The 22,750-nt window shown below is 49.8% G+C and overlaps 2 protein-coding genes across 2 annotated transcripts; one reads left to right on the top strand and one right to left on the bottom strand.

Annotated features, from left to right (window-relative positions):
• Positions 1-13,552: 13,552 nt before the first annotated feature.
• On the bottom strand, positions 13,553-18,801 carry LOC129016787 (signal recognition particle subunit SRP68-like). Its single transcript, XM_063656030.1, has 5 exons — positions 18,796-18,801; positions 18,536-18,630; positions 17,068-17,197; positions 14,072-14,147; positions 13,553-13,833 (listed from the first exon to the last, which is right to left on the bottom strand). The coding sequence occupies exons 1-5, from the start codon at positions 18,799-18,801 to the stop codon at positions 13,808-13,810; spliced, it is 333 nt and encodes a 110-aa protein (XP_063512100.1). The 3' UTR covers positions 13,553-13,807.
• A 1,314-nt stretch (positions 18,802-20,115) lies between these two features.
• On the top strand, positions 20,116-20,717 carry LOC129016786 (protein FAM106C-like). The gene is made up of 2 exons (XM_063656029.1): positions 20,116-20,122; positions 20,197-20,717. The coding sequence occupies exons 1-2, from the start codon at positions 20,116-20,118 to the stop codon at positions 20,715-20,717; spliced, it is 528 nt and encodes a 175-aa protein (XP_063512099.1).
• The last annotated feature ends 2,033 nt before the right edge of the window (positions 20,718-22,750 follow it).

Genomic DNA, 22,750 nt, shown 5'->3' with positions numbered 1-22,750 from the left:
CTGGAGACAGACATGCACATGCAGGCGCAGGCTCGGCGGAGAGGCCCCAGCCCCGGAGCTCAGGATTAATAAACACCTCCAGCCAGCTCAGAGGCCCTGCTGCCAGGCAGGCCCCCACTCACAGCTCTCAATCCCCCAGGAGAGGAGGGGGTGTACTGCCAGCCCAGGGCCTGGCTCTCTGTTCTCCACTGACGTGATGGGGCAGCCAGGGGACATTCACTCCAGACAACTGGCACAAGGTCCATTTTTTTTTTTTTTAAGAGACAAAGTCTCGCTCTGTCACCCAGGCTGGAGCGCAATGGCATGATCTTGGCTCACTGCAACCTCTGCCTCCCGGGTTCAAGCGATTCTCCCGCCTCAGCCTCCCGAGTAGCTGGGATTATAGGTGCCCATCACCACGCCCAGAAAATTTTTGTATTTTTAGCAGAGAAGGGGATTCACCATGTTGGCCAGGCTGGTCTCGAACTCCTGACCTCAAGTGATCCACCCGCCTTGGCCTCCCAAAGTGCTGGGATTACAGGCATAAGCCACCGCACCCGGCCCCATTTTATAAAGTGTGCACAGTGCAGCAGCACCAGGGCTGGCTTCAGGTGCCACTAAGCCTGGGCTCTGGCTGAGGCCCGGGAGCCTGATGCACTTGGCTTTTCCTACCTGCCTCTTGCCCCACCCAGAAATGGCCCCTGGTGGCTTTTATGAAGTCAGATTGAGTGGCAGACAGTGATGCCAGCTTATTAGTCTTTTCCTCACACTGGGGACCAGGGCTGCTGCCTTTTCCTTCTGTGGTGACCCTGAGCATCTTCAAGAAAGGGGTGATGGCATCTCCCTTTCCAGGCGCTCATTTCACTGTCCCAGCGTAACAGGCCCCTTCTGCGGAGGTGGCGTCGCTTTCCAGGTCATTCCTGAAATCCCCGTGGTTTTAGTGGAAGGAGGGCTTGAGGGGGAGCCAGGGGATGGAACAGGCTGACTGGGTGACATCACCTGGTCATCCTGGCAGGCCTCGCTGAGGACAAAACACAGCCTGGCAGGAGAGAAAGGTCCCAGCAGACGGGGGAGACCAGGGACCGACGCCTGATACTGGCCTCAGGCCCCCATGAGATAGAAAAGGCCTGCGCCCTTTTTGGCTGAATCTCGTGGGAAGCCCCTGAACTTGGCTGTGGAGAGGGGATGCAGGAAACCCCCATTCCTAGAGGTGGAGGAGCTGACAGGGGCAGTGGGGGTGGGGAGGGCAGCGGTGGCCCCTGACAGCAATGAGGAAAAGTGGCCTCCAGTGTCCTCAGCTCCCGGCCCATGTCTTCAGTGAGATGTCACCAGAGATGACTGGCCACTCAGCCTCTGCCCCAGCCTGCTCCCACTTTATTCCTGGTGACACTTGTCTTCTAACCACTCGTCGTACGCCTGCAATCAATTGTCTTCAGAAAGGAGCCGTTTGTGTGAATGACTACGGGGGCCAACGCCAGCCTCACCCCTGGCCTCCATGACTCACCTTTTCTTTTCTTTTCTTTTTTTTTTTTTTTGAGATGGAGTCTCGCTTTATCACCCAGGCTGGAGTGCAGTGGCACCATCTCGGCTTACTGCAACCCCTGCCTCCCAGGTTCAAGCGATTCTTTTGTCTCAGCCTCCCGAGTAGCTGGGACTACAGGTGCATGCCACCACACCCAGTTAATTTTTGTATTTTTAGTATAGATGGGGTTTCACCATGTTGGCCAGGCTGGTCTCAAACTCCTGACCTGAGGTGATTCGCCCACCTCAGCCTCTCAAAGTGCTGGGATTACAGGCATCAGCCACCGAGCCCGGCTGCTTCACCTTTGAGCTTGGCCCCTCCCTGGGAGGTGGCAGTCATTGGAAGTGGGGCCCTGGGGAGAGGTGTCCAGACTCCAGACAGAGAGCAGCCAGGCAAAGCCTCTGAGCTGTGCAGTGGGAGGTGCCCTGGGCGGAGGGCAGCGAGTCTGAGGTCTGGAACACTGGAGCTTCGACCCCTCTGCAGAAGCCCTCCAGGAAGGAAATGAGCACTGTAGGGGGCCCTCACACGCCCCGGAGATTAAGGGCTAACTCATTTACTGCAAGAAATTGTGGAAGTCAGTGTGGCGATTCCTCAGGGATCTAGAACTAGAAATACCATTTGACCCAGCCATCCCATTACTGGGTATATACCCAAAGGACTATAAATCATGCTGCTATAAAGACACATGCACACGTATGTTTATTGCAGCATTATTCACAATAGCAAAGACTTGGAACCAACCCAAATGTCCAACAATGACAGACTGAATTAAGAAAATGTGGCACATATACACCATGGAATACTATGCAGCCATAACAAATGATGAGTTCATATCCTTTGTAGGGACATGGATGAAATTGGAAATCATCATTCTCAGTAAACTATCGCAAGGACAAAAAACCAAACACCGCATGTTCTCACTCATAGATGGGAATTGAACAATGAGAACACATGGACACAGGAAGGGGAACATCACACTCTGGGGACGGTTGTGGGGTGAGGGGAGGGGGGAGGGATAGCATTAGGAGATATACCTAATGCTAAATGGCGAGTTAATGGGTGCAGCACACCAGCATGGCACATGTATACTTATGTAACTAACCTGCACATTGTGCACAGGTACCCTAAAATTTAAAGTATAATAATAATAATAATAATGATAATAATAATAATAATAATAATAATAAAAAGAAAAACAAGAGCTGACTTCCTGGAGTGATCTTCTCATGCCAGATCAAATCAGGCCCAGCATCTCTGATAAGGGCTGCCAGGCGGCAGGCAGGAACACCCCGAGCCCTGAGGCAGTCTCTCACGTGGGATGCTCCTGTCTGATGGCAGCAACCCTGGCCCCAGAAGAAAACAGGAGAAAGGACAGGGACACAGAGTGGGGCATGGCTGTCTTTGTGCTTCACCTCTGGCCTCACACTTTGGAGAGAAAGGAGCCCTTTATCTAAAAGGTCAAGATGGGGCTGACTGCCTGGATCAAGACCCTCAGCGTCCGTTTCTGTAACCACAAGTCCTGCTGTGTGTGGCTACAGTGCATTCGAAGGTGCCCGGACCAAAGTGAGATGTGTTATACATGCAAAATTCACACCAGATTTCAGAGACGTACTATGGAAAAAGAATGTAAAACAGCCGGCTGCGGTGGCTCATGCCTGTAATCCCAGCACTTTGGGAGGCCGAGGTGGGCAGATCATGAGGTCAGGAGTTCAAGACCAGCCTGACCAACATGGTGAAACCTCGTCTCTACTAAAAAAAATTAGCTGGGCATGGTGGCACTTGCCTGTAGTCCCAGCTACTCGGGAGGCTGAGGAAGAAGAATCACTTGAATCTGGGAGGCGGAGGTTGCAGTGAGCTGAGATTGTGTCACGGCACTCCAGCCTAGGAGACAGAGCAAAACTCAGTCTCAAAAAAAAAAAAAAAAAAAAAAAAGTAAAGCATCTCATTAATTTTTCTATTGATTACATATTGAAATATTTTGGATATGTTGAATTAAATGAAATGTATTTTTAGTTTTATTTGTTTTTTTTTTGAGACAGAGTCTTGCTCTGTTGCCTAGGCTGGAGTGCAGTGGCACAATCTCAGCTCACTGCAACCTCCACCTCCCGGGTTCAGGTGATTCTCCTACCTCAGCCTCCCGAGTAGCTGGGACTACAGGCTCGTGCCACCACGACTGGCTAATTTTTGTATTTTTAGTGGAGACGAGGGTTCACCATATTGGTCAGGCTGGTCTCGAATTCCCGACCTCATGATACGGGATTACAGGCATATTTTAAATTTTGACCTGTTGCTTTTTACTCTTTAAAATGTGGCTACCGATAAATCTAAAGTGACAAATGAGGCTTGCATTTGGGGCTTATTGGGATTCCTTCAGACAGCTCTGGCCTGGAAGTTAGATAGGATGCCCCGACCTTCAACCCTCCTAAGCCCTGGCTTCTGCCATGTCTCTTTGCTTGCAGTTAAAAAAAATTTATTTTTGGCCAGGTGGGGTGGCTCACACCTGTAATCCCAGCACTTTGGGAGGCCAAGGCGGGCAGATCACCTGAGGTCAGGAGTTTGAGACCAGCCTGACCAACATGGAGAAACCCCGTCTCTACTAAAAATACAAAATAACAAAACCAGGCATGTGCGTGGTGGTGCATGCCTGTAATCCCAGCTACTTGTGAGGCTGAGGCAGGAGAATCGCTTGAACCCAGGAGGTGGAGGTTGCGGTGAGCCGAGATCACACCATTGCACTCCAGCCTGGGCAACAGGAGCGAAACTCCATCTCAAAAAAAAAAAAAAAAAAAAAATATATATATATATATATATATATATATATGTTTTGGCCAGGCACAGTGGCTCACGCTTGTAATCCCAGCACTTTGGGAGGCCAAGGAGGGCGGATCACTTGAAGTCAGGAGTTCGAGAACAGCCTGGCCAACAAGAGTGAAACTCCATCTCAAAAAAATATATATATGTATATATATATTTTTTGGCCGGGCACAGTGGCTCATGCCTGTAATCCCAGCACTTTGGGAGGCTGAGGAGGGTGGATCACTTGAAGTCAGGAGTTCAAGACCAGCCTGGCCAACATGGTGAAACCCCATTTCTACTAAAAATACAAAAATTAGCCAGGCATTGTGGTGGGTGCATGTAATCCCAGCTACCTGGGAGGCTGAGGCAGTAGAATCACTTGAACCCAGTAGGTGGAGGTTGCAGTGAGTCAAAATTGTGCCACTACACTCCAGCCTGGGTGACGTGGGTGCCAGAGTGAGACTTCGTCTCAAAAAAAAAAAAAAAAAAAAGCAAAATCCTGTCTCTACTAAAAATACAAAACAACAAAATTAGCCAGGCGTTGTGGTGGGTGCCTATAGTCCCAGCTACTCGGGAGGCTGAGGCAGGAGGATCGCTTGAACCCAGGAGGTGGAGGGAGGTTGCAGTGAGCCGAGATTGAGTCACTGCATTCCAGCCTGGATGACAGAAGTGAGACTCCATCTAAAAAAAAAAAAAAAAAAAATTCTTTTGGCCAGGCACGGTGGCTCATGCTTATAACCCCAGCACTTTGGGAGGCCAAGGTGGGTGGATCATGAGGTCAAGAGTTCAAGACCAGCCTGACCAACATGGTGAAACCTCGTCTCTACTGAAAATACAAAAATTAGCTGGGCTTGGTGGCACACACTTGTAATCCCAGCTACTCAGGAGGCTGAGGCAGGAGAATCACTTGAACCCGGGAGGTGGAAGTTGCAGTGAACCGAGATCTCATCACTGAACTCCAGCCTGGGTGACAGAGCGAGACTCCGGCTCAAAAAAAAAAAAAAAACAAAAAACAAAAATTTTTAAAGGCATTCATACAAGGATAGCATCTCCCCACTTAAGGGCCTGGTGAGTCCTTCCCCTCGCCTGGCCCTGGCTTGTTCCTTGGTGGATTGAGAGGTTAGAGATGAAACGATCCCTGGGGCTGCTCAACCCTCTGCCAGCCATGACTTTGCCTGGCAGCTTACTCACTCCTTGCTCCTGGAGCTCCACGCTGATGTGGGCAGCTGGCAGCTCACCTGGCCTGGGACCTAAGCAAGAGGCCTGATCAGACCAAAAACAGTGAGACTCTCGGCTCCAAGACTGCCAGACACAGCTGGACACATGTGCAGCCCAGCCACAGGGTGGCCACTTGGCAAGTGTGCCAGCAGCTAAGCCCTCTGGTGCCCACTATCTCCTCCAGCTCTGGGGCTCCTGTGGGGAGGCATCCTTCTCCCTGCTGAGGCTGATGGTGGTGATTGCCTCCTTTGCCCCGGGAGCCGTAAGCTACCAGGCGCCCATGTGTTCCTGATGAGGTAAGGCTTTGCTGTCTCAGGAAATTACCCTGTTTGTACAAAAGCTCCGCTGCCAGACCCTTGGACCAAAGTTGAGTGATGACCTCTTTCCTTCACTCCTCTGGCCCGCTGAGCAAAGCAGAGGTGCCCTCCTCCAGCTGGGCCTAGAGGAGCACAGTCAGGCGGACTGGGGGTTCAAGGGACCAGCCTCCTTCCATTGTCTGCAGGTATAGGGTTAAGGGGTAGAGGCTGTGGCCCAGGAATCTGCAGGGCCACCAGGAGGAGGCTCTTTTGGCTGTGAGTCTGCCTAGCAAGTCCGATAAAAAGAACTGAAATGCCAAGGTCAGCCTAGAGAGAAGCAAAAGGTGGCACAGCTTGCTTAACCAGACAAGAGTAGAGAGGAACAGATGCTAGTGATTCCTTTTGGGACTTTTACGGGGAAGACTTAGAGGAAGCAACTACAAAAACTCCAAAAAACAGAAAACAACCAAATCTTGTGTGTGTTAAGAGAGCAGGCAGGATTCCTCATACTAAATGGCAAGAAAGAGAACATAGAGGGAACCCCTGGAATCCTCAAAACCAAGGCTGCCTTAGGGTATCTCTACCTCCCTCTGAACCATCCCCTTTCCCTGGAAGAAAGGGGACCCACCGCACCAGCCCCAGTTCAGCTGTAGGACTGGTGCTGATGCAGCCCACTCCCCAGCCCCTGCAGCCACCTGGTGCATGAGCCATCCCTGCATTCCAGAAGTCTGCAGCCCAGCCAGTTTTACTCAGGAACTGGTAGGCCCAAGAGCTCTGGGCCTCTCTGCCACCTTTAAGTTAATAGCTGTTCTTACTAGCTAGGTCTGGGGACCTGCAGCCCTATTTTGGAGAAGTGCAGATGTGACAGAGGCAGCCAGCTAACTGTGCATGCCAAGATAACGACCCGTGTGGCCACTTGAGAAAATGTTCCACCGGCTGCACCACAGCAGCAGGGGTCTGGTGGCATCTGGCACTGTTCACTGGTCAGAGGGAGAAAAAGGTTTATAAAACAGACAAACATGAAAACGAAGGAACAAGCAGTTCTTATAGCTGCCTGATTTGTCTCTATTGTCAGGAAGCTGGAAAGGGGAGGTTAAACCGCCCAGCACAGACAGCGGCTCGTCAGACCCAAACTATTGTCTGAATGGCATTGCATAGACTTAGGAGGACTTCCTGGGAAGGGGAAGACAAGGACACAGGCTGGCTGAGTGGAAGGCTCTGTCAGCTATGTGTGCCCATCGACTCAGGGTGCAGCAGCCCATGCTGTCTTGGGGTCTGGGCTCAGAACATTTTGGGGGAACCTCCTCACTGTCTCCTCCCAGTAACTTTGAGACACAGCCGCCCCTGTTGTACAGGAGCTGGAGAGTGCTCAGCTAGACTAGTAATGGACTAGTAAGTGCGGGGCAGGGATCCACCAGCTCAGAGGACCCTGGGCACGTGCTGTCTCTCTGCCTCACACCTCTTCTTAGGCAGCATGGGTGGCACTGCCTGCCGAGGCCTTTGCACAGCCACACCCATCTCCATTCCACAGATGAGCTGCAGCTAACGTTACTCAGCTTTCACTGGCCCAGGTACCTGCCCGCCATAGCTGGATTGCTAGGTCAGAAGATCCCTGGGGAAGCACTTTGGGAGGCCGAGGCTGCAGATCACCTGAGGTCAGGAGTTCAAGACCAGCCTATTCAACATGGTGAAACCTCATCTCTACTAAAAATAGAAAAATTAGCTGGGCTTGGTGGCGCATGCCTGTAATCCCAGCTACTCAGGAGGCTGAGGCAGGAGAATCACTTGAACCCAGGAGGCGGAGGTTGTGGTGAGCTGAGATTGTGCCATTGCACTCTAGCCTGGGCAACAAGAGTGAAACCTCATCTCGGAATAATAATAATACCTCTAGTGGACGCTTGTAGAGCCCCTCACTCTGTGCCAGATGGTGCTTAGAGCAGAGGGTGGACCCAGAGGCCAGGAGCTATCTAATGTGTGCAACCTGCACAGCCTGCCACCCCAGCTGGCCCTGGGCAGTGCCCCCAACCATGGCCCCTCCCAGGTCCTGCTCCCAAGTGTCTAACATTATAACAGGTCGGATTCTTTCAGTTGGTGTTGTCAGGATGCAGACAATTTCCAATTTATCCTCTTTGCTTTGGAGCATCGATAAATTTTACAGCTAAATCTGCCTTCCATCTCCTCTGTAGCAACAAGTGTCTTCAAACAAAAAATTAGAACCAACACATATTTTTACTATCTTTGGATATTTTCCTAGACCTCTAAATGTCCCAGGCTTTTCAAGGCTGCAGACAGAATTGTGCTGTTTAGAATTCTGTGATCAGTTAGCTTTTTTGTGTGTGACTAACGACACCTCGTATGTGAAAAATTAGCGCTGCCACAGCAATGACAGTGAACAGAGCACGGTCCCACCCTCAAAGCCCCTGGTGTTGGCCTTCCTCTCCTAGGGGGGTGAAGCCTCTGCCTTGGCTTTTGGGAGGAAACGCCCAGCTCTGGCCCAGGGCTGCTATGGGTTGAGGGTGCCCTGTCATCACAGGCTGTCACCTTGTGGTCGTGGTGACAGGCTCAGGTTGCCACCAGGGGAAGGGGTCAGAACCAAGCCTGGCACCATTTCATTTCAAGGAGGGAATCCAAGAGTTCTCACTGATTTAATGTAAAACCAGAGAGGAGACAGCACATCCAAACAACATTTGGGAAGAGAGGAACAGGCCCGGAGACCCAGCAGCGAAGGCCAGTGCCATCCTCAGCCACCTCACGCTCCTGACCCTCACCCAGCAGGCCTGGTGGGGCTTGCCTGGAACAGAGAATAGAAACCACGGTCACATAGGCCGGGCGTGGTGGCTCACACCTGTAACCCCAGCACTTTGGGAGGCCGAGGCGGGTGGATCACGAGGTCAGGCATTTGAGACCAACCTGGCCAACATAGTAAAACCCCATCTCTACTAAAAATACAAAAAATTAGCTAGGCGTGGTGGTGTATGCCTGTAATCCCAGCTACTCGGAAGTCTGAGGCAGGAGAATCACTTGAATGGGAGGCAGAGGTTGCAGTCAGCAGAGATCACACCACTGAGCTCCAGCCCATGCGACAGTGTCAGATTCCATCTCAAAAAAAAAAAAAAAGGCCAGGTGCGGTGGCTCATGCCTGTAATCCCAGCACTTTGGGAGGCCAAGGTGGGTAGATCATGAGGTCAGGAGTTTGAGACCAGCCTGGCCAAGATGGTGAAACCCCATCTCTACTAAAAATACAAAAATTAGCTGGGCATGGTGGTGGCCACCTGTAATCCCAGCTTCTTGGGAGGCAGAGGCAGGAGAATTGCTTGAACCTGGGAGGTGGAGTGAGCCAAGATTGCACCACTGCACTCCAGCCTGGGTGACAGAGGGAGACTCTGCTCAAAAAAAAAAAAAAAAAGGAAAGAAACCACGATCACAGCCACAACAGACCAACAGACCTCGGGCAGGCTTTAAAAGTATGAGACTGGGCCAGGCATGGTGACTCACGCCTGTAATCCCAGCACTTTGGGAGGTTGAGGCAGGTGGATCACTTGAGGCCAGGAGTTTGAGACCAGCCTGCCCAACACGGTGAAACTCCGCCTCTACTAAAAATACAAATATTAGCTGGGCATAATGGCACACACCTGTAGTCCCAGCTACTTGGGAGATTGAGGCAGGAGAATCGCTTGAACCTGGGAGGCAGAGGCTGCAGTGAGCTGAGATCATGCCACTGCACTCCAGCCTGGGTGACAGAGTGAGACTCTGTCTCTAAATAAATAAATAAATAAATAAAACTATAAGGGACTGAGTGGAGCTCTCTTCGTCCTCTCTTGCTGTTGGAGACAGAAGCCTCCTCCAGGGTCAGAGCTTGCTGACAGCACCAGAGTCCATCCTGGAGGAGGGACCGGAGCCAGCACAACACGGGAACACCCACTTGGAACAGACCCATTCGCGGCCCCCGGGGCCTCATCTGCATGTCATGCTCCGTGGGAAGGCAGGACTGTGTGGCCTCTGAAGTATCTTTCTGTGAAAACCCCCGGCGAACAGCCTGCAGGGCCCAGGGGCAGTGAGGGCCTGATTTGAAACCTGCTCCCTTCAGAGGCAGAGCCGCTTCCCAGGAGGACAGGAGGGGGTCCTGCATCTGGCGCTCTGTCTCCCACGACACAGCCTGCTTAATGTCCAGGAATCCCATGTGAAGGGATGTGAGAGCTTGCCAGAGACCTTGGCCCTGCCAGATCTGTCTTCTTATGTAAACACCTGCTTTTAATACTAAACAGCATCACTGGCCGTTAACAGCCAATGCTGCTCAGAGCGCCTGGCAGGAGCACCGGGAGGAATGGAATTTGTAGTGTGGCTGTGAGACAAAGCATTAGGCAACCTGAGAAGGAAAAGGTGCAGTTGGGATTCGCCTCCATCTCTAGTTTATAGGTCCTGGGTCCCCACTGAGGCCAGCACTCTAGAGTGGGAGGGGCTGGGAGGGCTGTGGGCAGGACAAAGGGACATCTTCCAGGAGGATGAGCAGTTCCCCATGCCCGTCCCCCTCACGATGCTGCAGACAACGGCCTGAGGCAGGTTTGAGACTGCAGCACAGCAGGGCCTGCAATTGGATTCTTGGAGCTGGAGGACAGCGCGGCTGTCAGCACAGAGACGAGACAAGGGAGGTGCAGAATCTTGGCCCATGGCCCTGGGAGGAGGATGAGGACATGGATGAAGACCCCCTAACCCCCAAACTGTGGTTCCTCAGCCCGCAGGGACACTGACCTGATCAAAACCCAGGACCTCAACCTGAGACCAGTCATCTGTGCTATATATATTTTTCTTTTAAAAAAGTTTTTTTGGTAGAGACAAGGTCTTGCCATGTTGCCCAGGCTGGTCTCGAACTTCTGGCCTCAAGTGATCTGCCTGCCTCGGCCTCCCAAAGTGCTGGGATTACAGGCGTGAGCCACTGTGTCCAGCCTATCTGTGCTATATTTTCAGAAGTAGGGGTGAGGTTAGTCCTAAATTTATATGGCATAGATGATGAAACTTTCAATTAAAAAAAAAACCCAGCTTCCTGAGGCTCTCCAACCCAAAACAAACCCCAGGGGATCAGGGCCCCTCTGCGAGCATCTCAAGGTTCTAAGCCACCACACCATTCTAACAAGAAGTCTGATTTGTGTCTCACCATCCTTTCTAGCTCTTAGCCTTCCCTCCCTGCAACTTACTGGGAAAACAAAAGGCACAGCCAAGCCCACAGTGGCATTCTAAAACCACCTTTACAAAAATTCTAATGGTGAGATTATTAGAGTGAAAAAGGTCTAGCCTAACCCACTCCACCTTGCTTCTAACCTCCAAGCTGTCCTTGTTCATTCCTGGGAATAAGCCGAACTAACTTTGGGAGAAGTTTACAGTTTAACTGTTTAACTTTGAAACAAAGATGGTAACGGCACTTTCTGGAAATAAACCCCCTTCTTGCCTGGGGACCAGACTGCCTTTGTAGGACTAACAAATTAGCCACAAGAATTGAAATTATGGTTTAGGAGTCATGCAGCCAGAGGCCCAAGATTCTGAGCCTTCCCAGTTGCTCCTAGGGATGACATCGCTATTGTAAAACCTAAGAATGGTGCTCGAGATATTTCTCAGACCCTGCACTTTATGGATCAGCTGGCACCATCCATCCAAACTGGCTCATCTGGTCTTGTGGCCCCCACCCAGGAAACCGACTCAGCACAAGAGGCCAGCTTCAACTCCCTATGACTTCATCTCCAACTCCCTATGACTTCATCTCCAACCTGACCAATCAGCACTCCCCACTTCCTGACCCCCTACCCACCAAATTATCCTTAAAATTCCCAGTCTCTGAATTTTCAGGGAGACCAATTTGAGTAACAAACTCCAGTCTCCTGTTTAGCTGGCTCTGTGTTAATTAAACTTTCCCTCTATTGCAATTCCTCTGTTTTGATGAATCAGCTCCATCTGGGCAGTGGGCAAGAAGTCTCAGGGGGTTACAATGCCATCCTGAAACAATGCTCTTGGATTTTTAACCAGTTGGCCTTTTCTTCAAGCCACTGGGTTTGCTCAAAAACTGAAAACATCTAAGCCAACATTTCTCATGGTGAATTTTCTATCCTATGTGACAGGTGAGTTTTGATTTCCAAAGGGAATCATAAGTGTCAGGTACATGTTTAAATCACTTTTATTCCTTGCTTTCTTACATTGTTTGTGTGACTTCTATTACTGATGTTATAATAGAAGTGAAAAGGGATGACTAAGAAAAAATGGGGGGTAACGAAGGGGATTAAAATGTAATAGCATCTAAAAATTACACATTGGGAAGTCCTGATAAATAGTGCCTCTAACATGTGTATCCAGCATCAGCCTCACCTAGTTGCTGGTAAGTCAGGTTACACTAGACCTCACCAGCTTCACACAACCAGGCTCCCAAGGAGAGAACGGGGACTGGACATGAGGGAGAGCACATAAGAAATGGGCACAGTCTCCATCATCTTTGCCTTTTAATATAAGATTTGGTTTCATTATTTCTGAGTGTAACATATTTCTTCTAAAAATAGAGCTCTCTGCTTGTCTGAAACTTTTTAGCATTCACTGGGAGGTGAAAGGGAATAAGGCTGACCGTAATTCTGGGGTGACATTGCCAGTTTCATAGTCACAGATAAACTTTTCAAGGGATCCTGGATGCTCACAGCAAGGATGAGTTCATTTCAAATCATGACATGACATGACATGAAGCATGACAAAGCGTTTCAAGGCCCCATCTGTGCCTGGTGTGGACTCCTGAACGCATTACTGACCAAAGGCAATCAATCACAGCTCACAGGGCACCAGACAGCAGCGGCCCCTCTCCCAGGAGGTACAGGAGACAGGATGACCCCGCACACATTTACCAGAAGACAACAGGGTGCTCTCCTAACACACTGCTTAAGACTGTGTGTACAGACACAAGCTGTAGGAATGCAGGGCCAAAGATGTTAAACTCTTGCCCCGGGCCAATGCAGACCTGGATTTAATATCATGGAACTTGCTGGGATTTTCTCACAATACAGATTAAGAGTCAGGATCTCCCCTGCCCCCGAGGAAGAGCCTGGTTAGCTCCTGAATCCAAAGATGCCCTTGATGTATCCAGTGAGGCCACTCTTGGTCTTCTGTTCCAACTTGTCCTCGAGGGGTGGGAAAGCCACATGGCTGAGGGCCAGGTCAAAGGACAAAGGCTTGCAGGGGACGGGCTGGAAGCCTGGTGGGAAGTGCACAAGGTTGGCTTGCCTGGTGACAAGGGAAGGGTCCAGGCAGAATGTCTCAAACCGTTCAACCAGAGGCTGGAAGTCAAATCAAACAGACGTACGTAGCATCGGTCACAGAACAACACCCTTGGTGAACATTCCTGAGTGCCGACTGCTTGGTTCAGAGCTTTACAGGGGCCATCTCCCTCAATCACTCAATCCCGACAGCCTCCTACGAGGAGGGGCTACCACATCCCTGCCTTGTAGTCAGAGTCACTGAAACCCAGAGAGGCTAAGAGAGGGCCAGGCTAAGACTGGAGTGCAGGTCTGTTGGCCATGTTACAAGTTAGAGCTCTTACCCACGGGTGCTACTCTGCACAGCAACAGGTTCCTCAACCCTCTTCCCAGGGATGATCTGACATCTTGGAAGATTTATGCAAGAAGCTTTGAGGTTGGGTAAGAGAAGGGAGGGAGGTGGGGGGTTTCCTTAGAAATTTAGGGTCCACTGCTCTACAATGAGCATGCATTCCTAGTTTGTGACTAATCCTGCTTTGTATTCCTCAAAAACCATGGCCCAGACTTCCCTTATTGTCCTTGACTTGGGAGGAGGAGGTCTCTGTTTGATGAGTGTCATTTGCATCTGAAAGTTTGTAAGAACAAGGACTTATAATAGCACACTAGTCACAAATGAGACCTATCACACAGGTGGCCCCTACATCCCAAAAGCAAAAGAGCCAGCACGTGGGGAAGCCAGTCCTGTCTCGTGCTGAGAAGTGGTGGAGATAAACAGATCAATCCCACATCCAACGCCGTCGGCCTGTGAAGCCAGTACAGTTGCATGAGAACAGTAACAGGGAGAAGGACGAGTGTAACAGCACATCTCAAAATGCTTCTACGTGATCTGATGCCCAGCTGGTGCAAGTAAAGGCCAGGAACATCTTACAGATGAACCGAGACAACCCTTTCAACCTTAAAACAGTAGTGTGGGGTGTGAGACAGAAGGGGAGTGGCAGGAAGGGAAGTCTGGGAATACAAAGGCCAGGCAGGGGGCTCACCAAGGATGGCTGCGGCCTGCAGGGAGCACTTCTCTGACCACACTTGAGTGATGAGCTCTTGCATGTCAGGCAGGCCCTGTAAGATTCAGAAAACCTGTACTCCTGAGCCAGGGCCAGGTCAGAGAAGCACACCAAGCTAACCTGAGTTAAGCGAACCCACTGGTATTTTCACAGGACTTTAGACTTTCTAAATGGTTCTCCATATTAGAACAAAACAAAACACTAGTCTGTTTCAAATGGGAAAAGCTATGCCACGGCTTTAGTAACAATGCCTGGAAATAAAGATGATGTTGATAATATTAATAAATTCATCATACACTAAACAGTGTGCCAGGCATTGTTCTAAGCTGGTTACATAATCACTAGCTTAACCTTCTCAATAATCCTGAGGCAGTTTGCACTCCCATTTTACAGATGAGAAAATGGAAGCATGGAGAGGTTAAGCAATGTGCGGGCCATGCCCCCAAGTGGCAGTGGGCTGGGGTAAGGGTCTGGGCCATCTGGCTCAAGGGCATAAGCCCTTAGTCATTACATCCCACTGCTTCATCGAGGGTGATGAATTTTCCTGGCCTCGGTCTCTTGCTTGGCGTATTGGGAATGACCCGAGAAGGTCTGGAAGCCACAGAATCCATCATGCCTCCATTCTCTGACACTTCCCCCACAAAACAAGTCAGCACATGAAATCAGGTCCACACTGGTTTGCACCGCGTCCCAAGATGATATCCCATGGTGGTGATGCTGCCACGTCCATCACCCCCACCTGCCCACATCCCTCTGCTCTTTCCTAGCTCTGCCTTTGCTGGGGGTCTCTCTTACTTCTTCTGCATCCATAGGTGGGCTCCTGCATGCCAGTCTGTGGCTACAACAAAACTACAAGCTCTCTGAAGGCAGAGAGCTGCTTCTCTACTCTGAGCTTGCACGGGATCCAGCAGCTCCTACACTGGTGTGACTCCATCAACAACAGGAACCTTTGCTTGCTTTTCTTTTTTTCTTTTCTTTTTTTTTTTTTTTTTGAGATAGAGCCTTGCTCTGTCACCCAGGCTGGGGTGCAGTGGCACTCTTGGCTCACTGCAAGCTCCGCCTCCCGGGTTCACACCATTCTCCTGCCTCAGCCTCCTGAGTAACTGGGACCACAGGTGCCCGCCACCACGCCCGGCTAATTTTTTTGTATTTTTAGTAGAGACGGGGTTTCACCATGTTAGCCAGGATGGTCTTGATCTCTTGACCTTGTGATTCGCCCACCTCAGCCTCCCACAGTGCTGGGATTACAGGCGTGAGCCACGGTGCCCGGCCCCTGCTTGCTTTTCTAAGTGGTCTCTACTTGTCAAATATACATGGATTCCTTAGACCAGCTGATGTTGCAACAAGTTCTATATCATCACAGCAGGCCACAAGCTGAAGAAGCTAGTTATCTGTCAATAATCAGTAAAGCGCCGGGCGTGGTGGCTCACACCTGTAATCCTAGCACTTTGGGAGGCTGAGGTCAGCGGATCAAGAGGCTTGATCACTTGAAGTCAGGAGTCCAAGATCAGCCTGGCCAACGTGGTGAAACCCTGTCTCTACTAAAAATACCAACATTAGCCGGGCTTCGTGGCACATGCCTGTAGTCCCAGCTACTTGGGAGGCTGAGATAGAACAATCGCTTGAACCTGGGAGGCAGAGGTTGCAGTGAGCCGAGATTGTGCCACTGCGCTCTAGCCTGGGAGACGGAGACTCCATCTTAAAAAAAAAAAAAGTAAAGCAAAGCAAGCCTTCCATGGCTGCACTTTATTTATTTATTTTGAGATGGAGTCTCACTCTGTCACTCAGGCTGGAGTGCAGTGGTGTGATCTTGGCTCACTGCAACCTCTGCATCCCAGGTTCAAGTGAGTCTCCTGCCTCAGCTTCCCAAGTAGCTGGGATTACAGGTGTGCACCACCACGCCTGGCTAATTTTTTTTTATTTTTGTAGAGACAGGGTTTCGCCATGTTGCCCAACCTGGTCTTGAACTCCTTACCTCAAGTGATCTGCCCACCTCAGCTTCCCAAAGTGCTGGGATTACAGGCATGAGCCACTGCATCCAGTCCTGTGGCTGTACTTTAGATCAAGCATTTCCTTAGCTTTAATGGACCCCCAAATGGCCTGGGGATCTTGTTAAAATGCAGATACTGGCCAGCATGGTGGCTCATGCCTCCAATCTCAAGGTTTTGGGAGGCAGAGGCAGGAGGACTGCTTGAGGCCAGGAGTTCAAGACCAGCCTGGGCAACATAGTGAGATCCCCATCTCTACAAAAAAATAAAAATTGGCCAGGCATGGTGGCTCATGCCCGTAGTCTCAGCTACTCAGGAGGCTGAGGTGGGAGGGTCACTTGAGCCCAGGAGTTCAAGGCTGCAGTGGACTATGATGGTGCCACTTGCATTCCAGCCTGAGTGACAGAGTGAGACCCTGTCTCAAGAAAGAAAGAAAGAAAAAAAACAAGCAGAAGGTTCCGGGTGGGAGCTGAGAGGCTGCATTCCTAGCCAGGCCCCCGCCGCTGCTGCTGGTCTTGCACATGCCCTGCAGGATGGCTGCACCAGTGCTTCTCACTTTGTTGCATGTCAAAATCATTAAGGGGCCTTTCAAAGTCCCAGTGCCCACTTCAGATCCCTCACACTGATTAGAACCACAATCTCTGGGGGTGCCACCCAGACATCTACCTTGAAAAAAATCTTCCTAAGAGATTTCAATGTGTAGTCAAGTCTGAGAGCAGTACTTCAGGTTTTCCTGTGGAGGTTTTTGTTTCTTTGAAATCAGAAAAACGCCTTCCCTTCTTCAAACTTAAATCCTCCTCAGGCCTGGAGCACAGCCATGAGTGACACAGCCTGCAGCTCCTGGGCAGTCAGGGCCACACCAGGTCCCATGCACAGCCAGGGAGGACCAGCCTGAGGTGGAGCCCAGCTGTTGTACCCTCACGGCTCCTCCACAGCCAACTCCATAACGTGCCAGGGCTTACAAACAAGGAGAGGCCAACCTCTCACCTTTAGGCTGTTCTTGAAGGTGCCAGCATCAGAATTTACTTCATCTGCATATTTCAGGATGCTATCATGCAGGACAAGTGCTTCGCTCCACTTCTTCACCAGCGCATAGGACTGAGCAATGAAAAAACACCTGATGGGGAGGGGAAAACAGCCACAAAATTCTAAAGCTGCAATTACCCAAGACCAAGGCTTTCCTTGCAGTTTAGGCAAAATTTCACATTTGGAAACAGATTTCTTAATGTGGGGTCACCGCATGGGAACCCGCTTCATGGGAAGCTTTCAGATTTGTAGGCTACCCTGCAGAGATGCTTCCCAGCAATCAGAGATGCCCAGGTAGGCCCAACACTGAGCCATGGTTTTTTACTGACTGGCTGACTCTGCAGAGGAGGAACAGTTCCCAGAAGGAGCATGGTGAGACCAGGGACAGGACAGAAGGAAGAACGCTGCCCAACTCAAACAGAAATCCCACCCCCATCCACACACCCAAGTCACAATCATTCATCTCTGCTCATCGCTTTCCAACAACAAAACTCACAGAAGGTTCTTCCTGAGTCAAATTCCTCTCCTGGGCTCAGCAGAGCCTGAGCACTGTGGGTCCCTGACAGGACAAAAGGGGCCATGCAGTGAAGACAGGCCACGCTGGAGCGCCAGAGCACACTGGCGTGTGAGGGCCAGATGAGGAAGGGCAAGAATGCATGGGGCTCTGCCTTCCATCCCGGCTGGGCCCCATCGTGCTACCCAGCCCACTTCCGAGTTCCAAATGATACAAGTCATTTAAGAAACTGAGTTTAGCTTTATCCCGAGTTAGTTCAAGTTCCTTGAACTGGCCACACTGGTTCTGCTAATTAACACCCTTTCAAGGCGTGCCCCTTTTCCCCTGGGAGGGAGGAGGCAAGTAGAGGAAGACAAGTTTTTTGTTTTTTGTCTTTTTTTTGAGATGGAGTTTCACTCTTGTCACCCAGGCTGGAGTGCAATGGTGTGATCTTGGCTCACTGCAACCTCTGCCTCCCAGGTTCAAGCTATTCTTCTGCCTCAGCCTCCTGAGTAGCTGGGTTTACAGGCATGCACCACCATGCCCGGCTAATTTTGTATTTTTAATACAGACAGAGTTTCTCCATGTCAGTCAGGCTGGTCTCAAACTCCCGACCTCAGGTGATCCACCTGCCTTTGCCTCCCAAAGTGCTGGGATTACAAGCATGAGCCACCACACCCAGTGAGGAAGCCAAGTTTAACGTGTGTGCTCCACTCCTCCAACATGGCCAAAGGGCAGTCATCATCACTGGCCACTACTGACCACAGCCTTTAGAAACTCCCCTTGAACATGCTGGGCTGACCTTCCTCTGATCACAGGCAAGGTAACCATACACTCAAGGCCAATGATCCCATCTGCTATGGGCTGGGTCATGCTCCCAATGCTTACAGAACCTGGGAGGCAGAGGAAAACTCTGCCCATCCCATGGGACATTACCTGTAAGCTTTGAACACCAGAATCTTGAGGCCTATCTCTTTCTGGAAGACTTTGTCTTCCTCTAAACCAGGAAGCTGGAGCAATTCCAAAAGATTCTGTACAACAGATGCAACAAGAAAATTCATGAAGAGTAGATCTTAGGTTGAATTTTTCACAGAAGACCTTGTAAGAACAGACAATGGTGAGAAAAAAAAGCCCGAGATCAATACAATGGGGAAAAGCCTGTGAAGTGACCTGGCAGCAGCCACACCTGCTGTCACCTCCATTCCCCTCTCATCTTGGAAACATATTTGCCCTTTTCAACTCAACTCATAGCTCACCCGCCTTCAGAGACTTCTTGGCCCATCTTAGCTGGAAGGGATCTGTTCCAGCTCTGAGCTTTTATTTTGCTTAGCATCTACTCAGATGCCTTGACTGTGTGTGTCTCACAGTCCTACTGACTGACAAACTCCCTGGGGGCCGAGATGGCATGGATTCAGGTCTCAGATGCTCTATGGCAGCTGGGAGCATCTTACATAGGTGAAGTGCTCAGTGATGATCTGGGGTCACTATTCTCTGAAGATCAGCATGTCTGAGAGGTAGGGGCTCACAGACTGTGGAACTGGTGTAAGACATTTGTCTTTTCCCAGCTACTAATAGGTTCTGCTTGTCATAGCCCTTCCATGATACAAAGTTAAGTCATTTTGTGTCTGACACAGGCAAAGGAAAACGACAGGCCCTTGCCTTCCCGGTCCTCAAGGATCAGCTGTAAGATGATGTCATAAAGCCGGATCAGGTCCTGGGGCCGGGGGGAGCACTTGCTGTCATCCTCTGGATGCTGCTGCAGCAGAGCCCTGTGCAGACCTTTGGCCATGCTCTCATTATGCTTGATTGCCATTGACAGCTTGATGTAAGTCAAATAGCTGGAATGCATCACAAGTCAGCTCAAGTTATACTCAGAGAAGCAGAGGAACTGGGAGGACTGGACTACAAGCTGGGGCCGACCCAGAGGAAGTGCGGGGGTGAGTTGGGGCAAGGCCACAACAGGGCCATTTGGCCTGGGCTTCAAGGGACCCTGTAATCCCAACTACTTGGCAGGCTGAGGCAGGAGAATCACTTGAATCTGGGAGGTGGAGGTTTCAGTGAGGCGAGATAGTGCCACTTCACTGCAGCCTCGGCGACAAGAGTGAAACTCCGTCTCAAAAAAAAACTAAAATAGGCCGGGTGCAGTGACTCATGCCTGTAATCCCAGCACTTTGGGAGGCCCAGATGGGAGGATCACCTGAGGCTGGGAGTTCAAGATGAGCCTGACCAACATGGAGAAACCCCATCTCTACTAAAAATACAAAATTAGCTGGGCACGATGGCTCATGCCTGTAATCCTAGCTACTCAGGAGGCTGAGGCAGGAGAATTGCTTGAACCTGAGAGGCGGAGGTTGTAGTGAGCCGGGATCGCTCCATTGCACTCCAGCCTGGGCAACAAGAGCGAAACTCCGTCTCAAAATAAATAAATAAATAAATAAATAAATAAATAAAATAAATACATAAAATAAATAAATACATAAATAAAATAGATATGTATTTATGCAAACCATAGAAAAATGTTTGGCAACCATCCCAAGATACCTGACGATGTGAAATACTTTTATTACAACTGGCCTGACCTTCAAAGGCCTTCGCAGCTCCTGCCTTCCTGTTACCGTCTACTATGTTCCTCATGCACCTTCCACTCGGCACAAGCAGGATGCACTGCCTCCGAAATGCATCACTTGAATCCTGCCTCTGCTCCTTTGTCCATCTGAATCACCCTCTCCACATTTCTGACCCTGTAATCGTGATCTCACTTCATGAGGCCGTTTGCTTCCCTTTTGCATTTAGCTTTCCCCGGGGTACACTGTCAATAGCCTACTGTCTGATGTCATCAGTCAGCACTTCATCAGAGGCAATTATGTCTACAGAGCTTTTGGCTCATTACTGTCACTCCTCCTTACATGTGTGCATATGCATATCATCTTTCCCTAATGAGATGGGAAATAATGATTCATTCCCTGGAGCAGTGGTTTCCATAAATGACCAACCCACAGACCAGTGCAAACGGGCTGCAAAAGAGCTTCCTCTGAGGAACTTATTAGAATGCAGATTCTCGGACTGCGTGGGAGAGGAGGATCTCATAAATCTGGGTGTAATAGGCACAGAACATTAAGTGTAATATGGGCAGGACTCTGGACTCAGCATATCCAACAAGCTGCTGGCTGATTCCGATGACGCCGATGAATTGCCAGGTTGGAAACTGCTGCCCTCAGAGAACCTAGCAGAGAGTTCTGTACGTGATAGGTGCTCACTCCCCTATTGTTTGGGTGTATGCCTCCTGATGATCAACTTGATCATAACATTATTGTTGTATTATGCCTGTATTGTTTCCTTAAGTGAAGGAAGAATGCTTTTGAGTACCTAATAGGTGGCAAGCTCTGTGCCTGCTTACATACATGAACTATTCCTTTTAATAACCTTTGGAAATAAAGTGGTATTTTCATTGGGCATTAGAAATCTGAAAACTTTGGTTTACAGCTGTTGCAACAGCAGAACTAGAATTTGACCTCCGACATAATGGGCTCAAAATCTATGACCTTTCTGCTCACCAGAGGGCGTGAACTGCTGGTTTGTACCTGGCTTGCAGATACCTTCTTTGGGCAGCACAATGTTCAATATTAAAAAAATTTACCAACACTTCTAAACTGGATACTTTGTATTAATATCTGGGTTTCTGGCTTCTCTTCATGGGGGAAAAAAAAAAGGTTTGGTGAACACTGGGGCCCACATTCCTGCAGGGCAACAGTCACATGGAGCCTTTAGATGGGCATGTGCCTAGAACACGCTAGAGTCCCCATCGCTCCCCATTCTCTTACATTCTATTCCCAACTAGGTTCTTATAGGCCCGGGTTTGTGACTGTTGCACACTTATCTCCTCTCTTGCTTCCCACTGGTCAGGAAGTCTGGCAAACTTAAAAGGCCTCTTTTTGTTGCTCTCTCCTGTATGGATCTCTGATCACAGAGGTGTGTGCATTTCTGACTTTGTGATTTCAATACTAAGGAAGCTGTTGGCACATTATCAAGGGAAACTGGGATCGCTGCTCCCCAACTTACACATTCTGGTGTGTCCCAGTAAAATTCTATATTCAGCCTCCAAACTAGCTGGGAAAAACATGGCAAATCATTTACTTGCTCCAGTTCAATGGTGTTTAGAAGTAAAAAGTCACTGTGAGCAGTGCCACCAAGTGGTGGAGAGACTCCATGCAGAATCGCCACCTTCAGCCAGAGAGGCTGGGAGGCCGAAGACCTCTCTCAATGCACAGGGCCGTTCAGAAACTAGAAACGAAATGCTTGCCCATCTCCCTAGGCCACTCCTTCTGAGGCTTTTTGAGACAAGGTCTCACTGTCACCCAGGCTGGAGTGCAGTGGCACAATCGAGGCTCACTGCAACCTCAACCTTCTGGGTTCAAGCGATCCTCCCACCTCAGCCTCCTGAGTAGCTGGGGTGACTACAGGCACGGGCCATCACACCCAGCTGATTTTTTTTTTTTTTTTAGTAGAAATGAGGTCTCGCCATATTGCTCAGACTGATCTTGAACCAGCCCATTTTTAGCTTTTTAAAAGACAGCCGTGGCCAGCCATGGCAGCTCACACTTGTAATCACTGCACTTTGGGAAGCTGAGGTGGGCAGATAGCTTGAGCCGAGGAGTTCAAGACCAGCCTGGGCAACATGGTGAAACCCCATCTCTACAAAAAATACACAAATTAGCTGGGTGTGATTGGGCACATCTGTGGTCCCAGCTACTGGGGAGGCTGAGGTGGGAGGATTGTTTGAGCCTGGGAAGTCAAGGCTGCAGTGAGCCATGATTCCCTCACTGCATTCCAGCCTGGGCAACAGAGACCCTGTCTCTATTTAAAAAAAAAAAAAGAAAGAAACCTAAAAACAGACTGGCACTTAAAAGAGTTGTGCTTCATTTTTTGACTTTCTGTACTCATTTTCTGTTTGTTCCTTTCCTTAAACAAGCTGCCACTGCTGCTGATTCAATGTTTCATTTTATATATTTATATATATATATATATATATATATATATATATATATTTTTTTTTTTGAGACAGAGTTTCGCTCTTGTTGCCCAGGCTGGAGTGCAATGGTGTGATCTCGGCTCACTGCAACCTCTGTCTCCCGGGTTCAAGCAATTCTCCTG

The sequence above is a fragment of the Pongo pygmaeus genome, chromosome 19 (assembly GCF_028885625.2).
Source record: "Pongo pygmaeus isolate AG05252 chromosome 19, NHGRI_mPonPyg2-v2.0_pri, whole genome shotgun sequence".
Classification (NCBI taxonomy): domain Eukaryota; kingdom Metazoa; phylum Chordata; class Mammalia; order Primates; family Hominidae; genus Pongo; species Pongo pygmaeus.
The sequence above is the reverse complement of the archived record's forward strand: the minus strand, read 5'-3'. Positions and strand labels throughout refer to the sequence as shown.

Excerpts from the sequence above, each read along its gene's own strand:
- LOC129016787 (XM_063656030.1), bottom strand. Across the intron at positions 17,198-18,535 it reads CTGGTGTTCAAAGCTTACAG|GTGTTTTTTCATTGCTCAGT; the intron begins GTAATGTCCCAT and ends CCTCCCCATCAG. Across the intron at positions 13,834-14,071 it reads GCAGGCCGCAGCCATCCTTG|GCCGACGGCGTTGGATGTGG; the intron begins GTGAGCCCCCTG and ends CTGGCTTCACAG.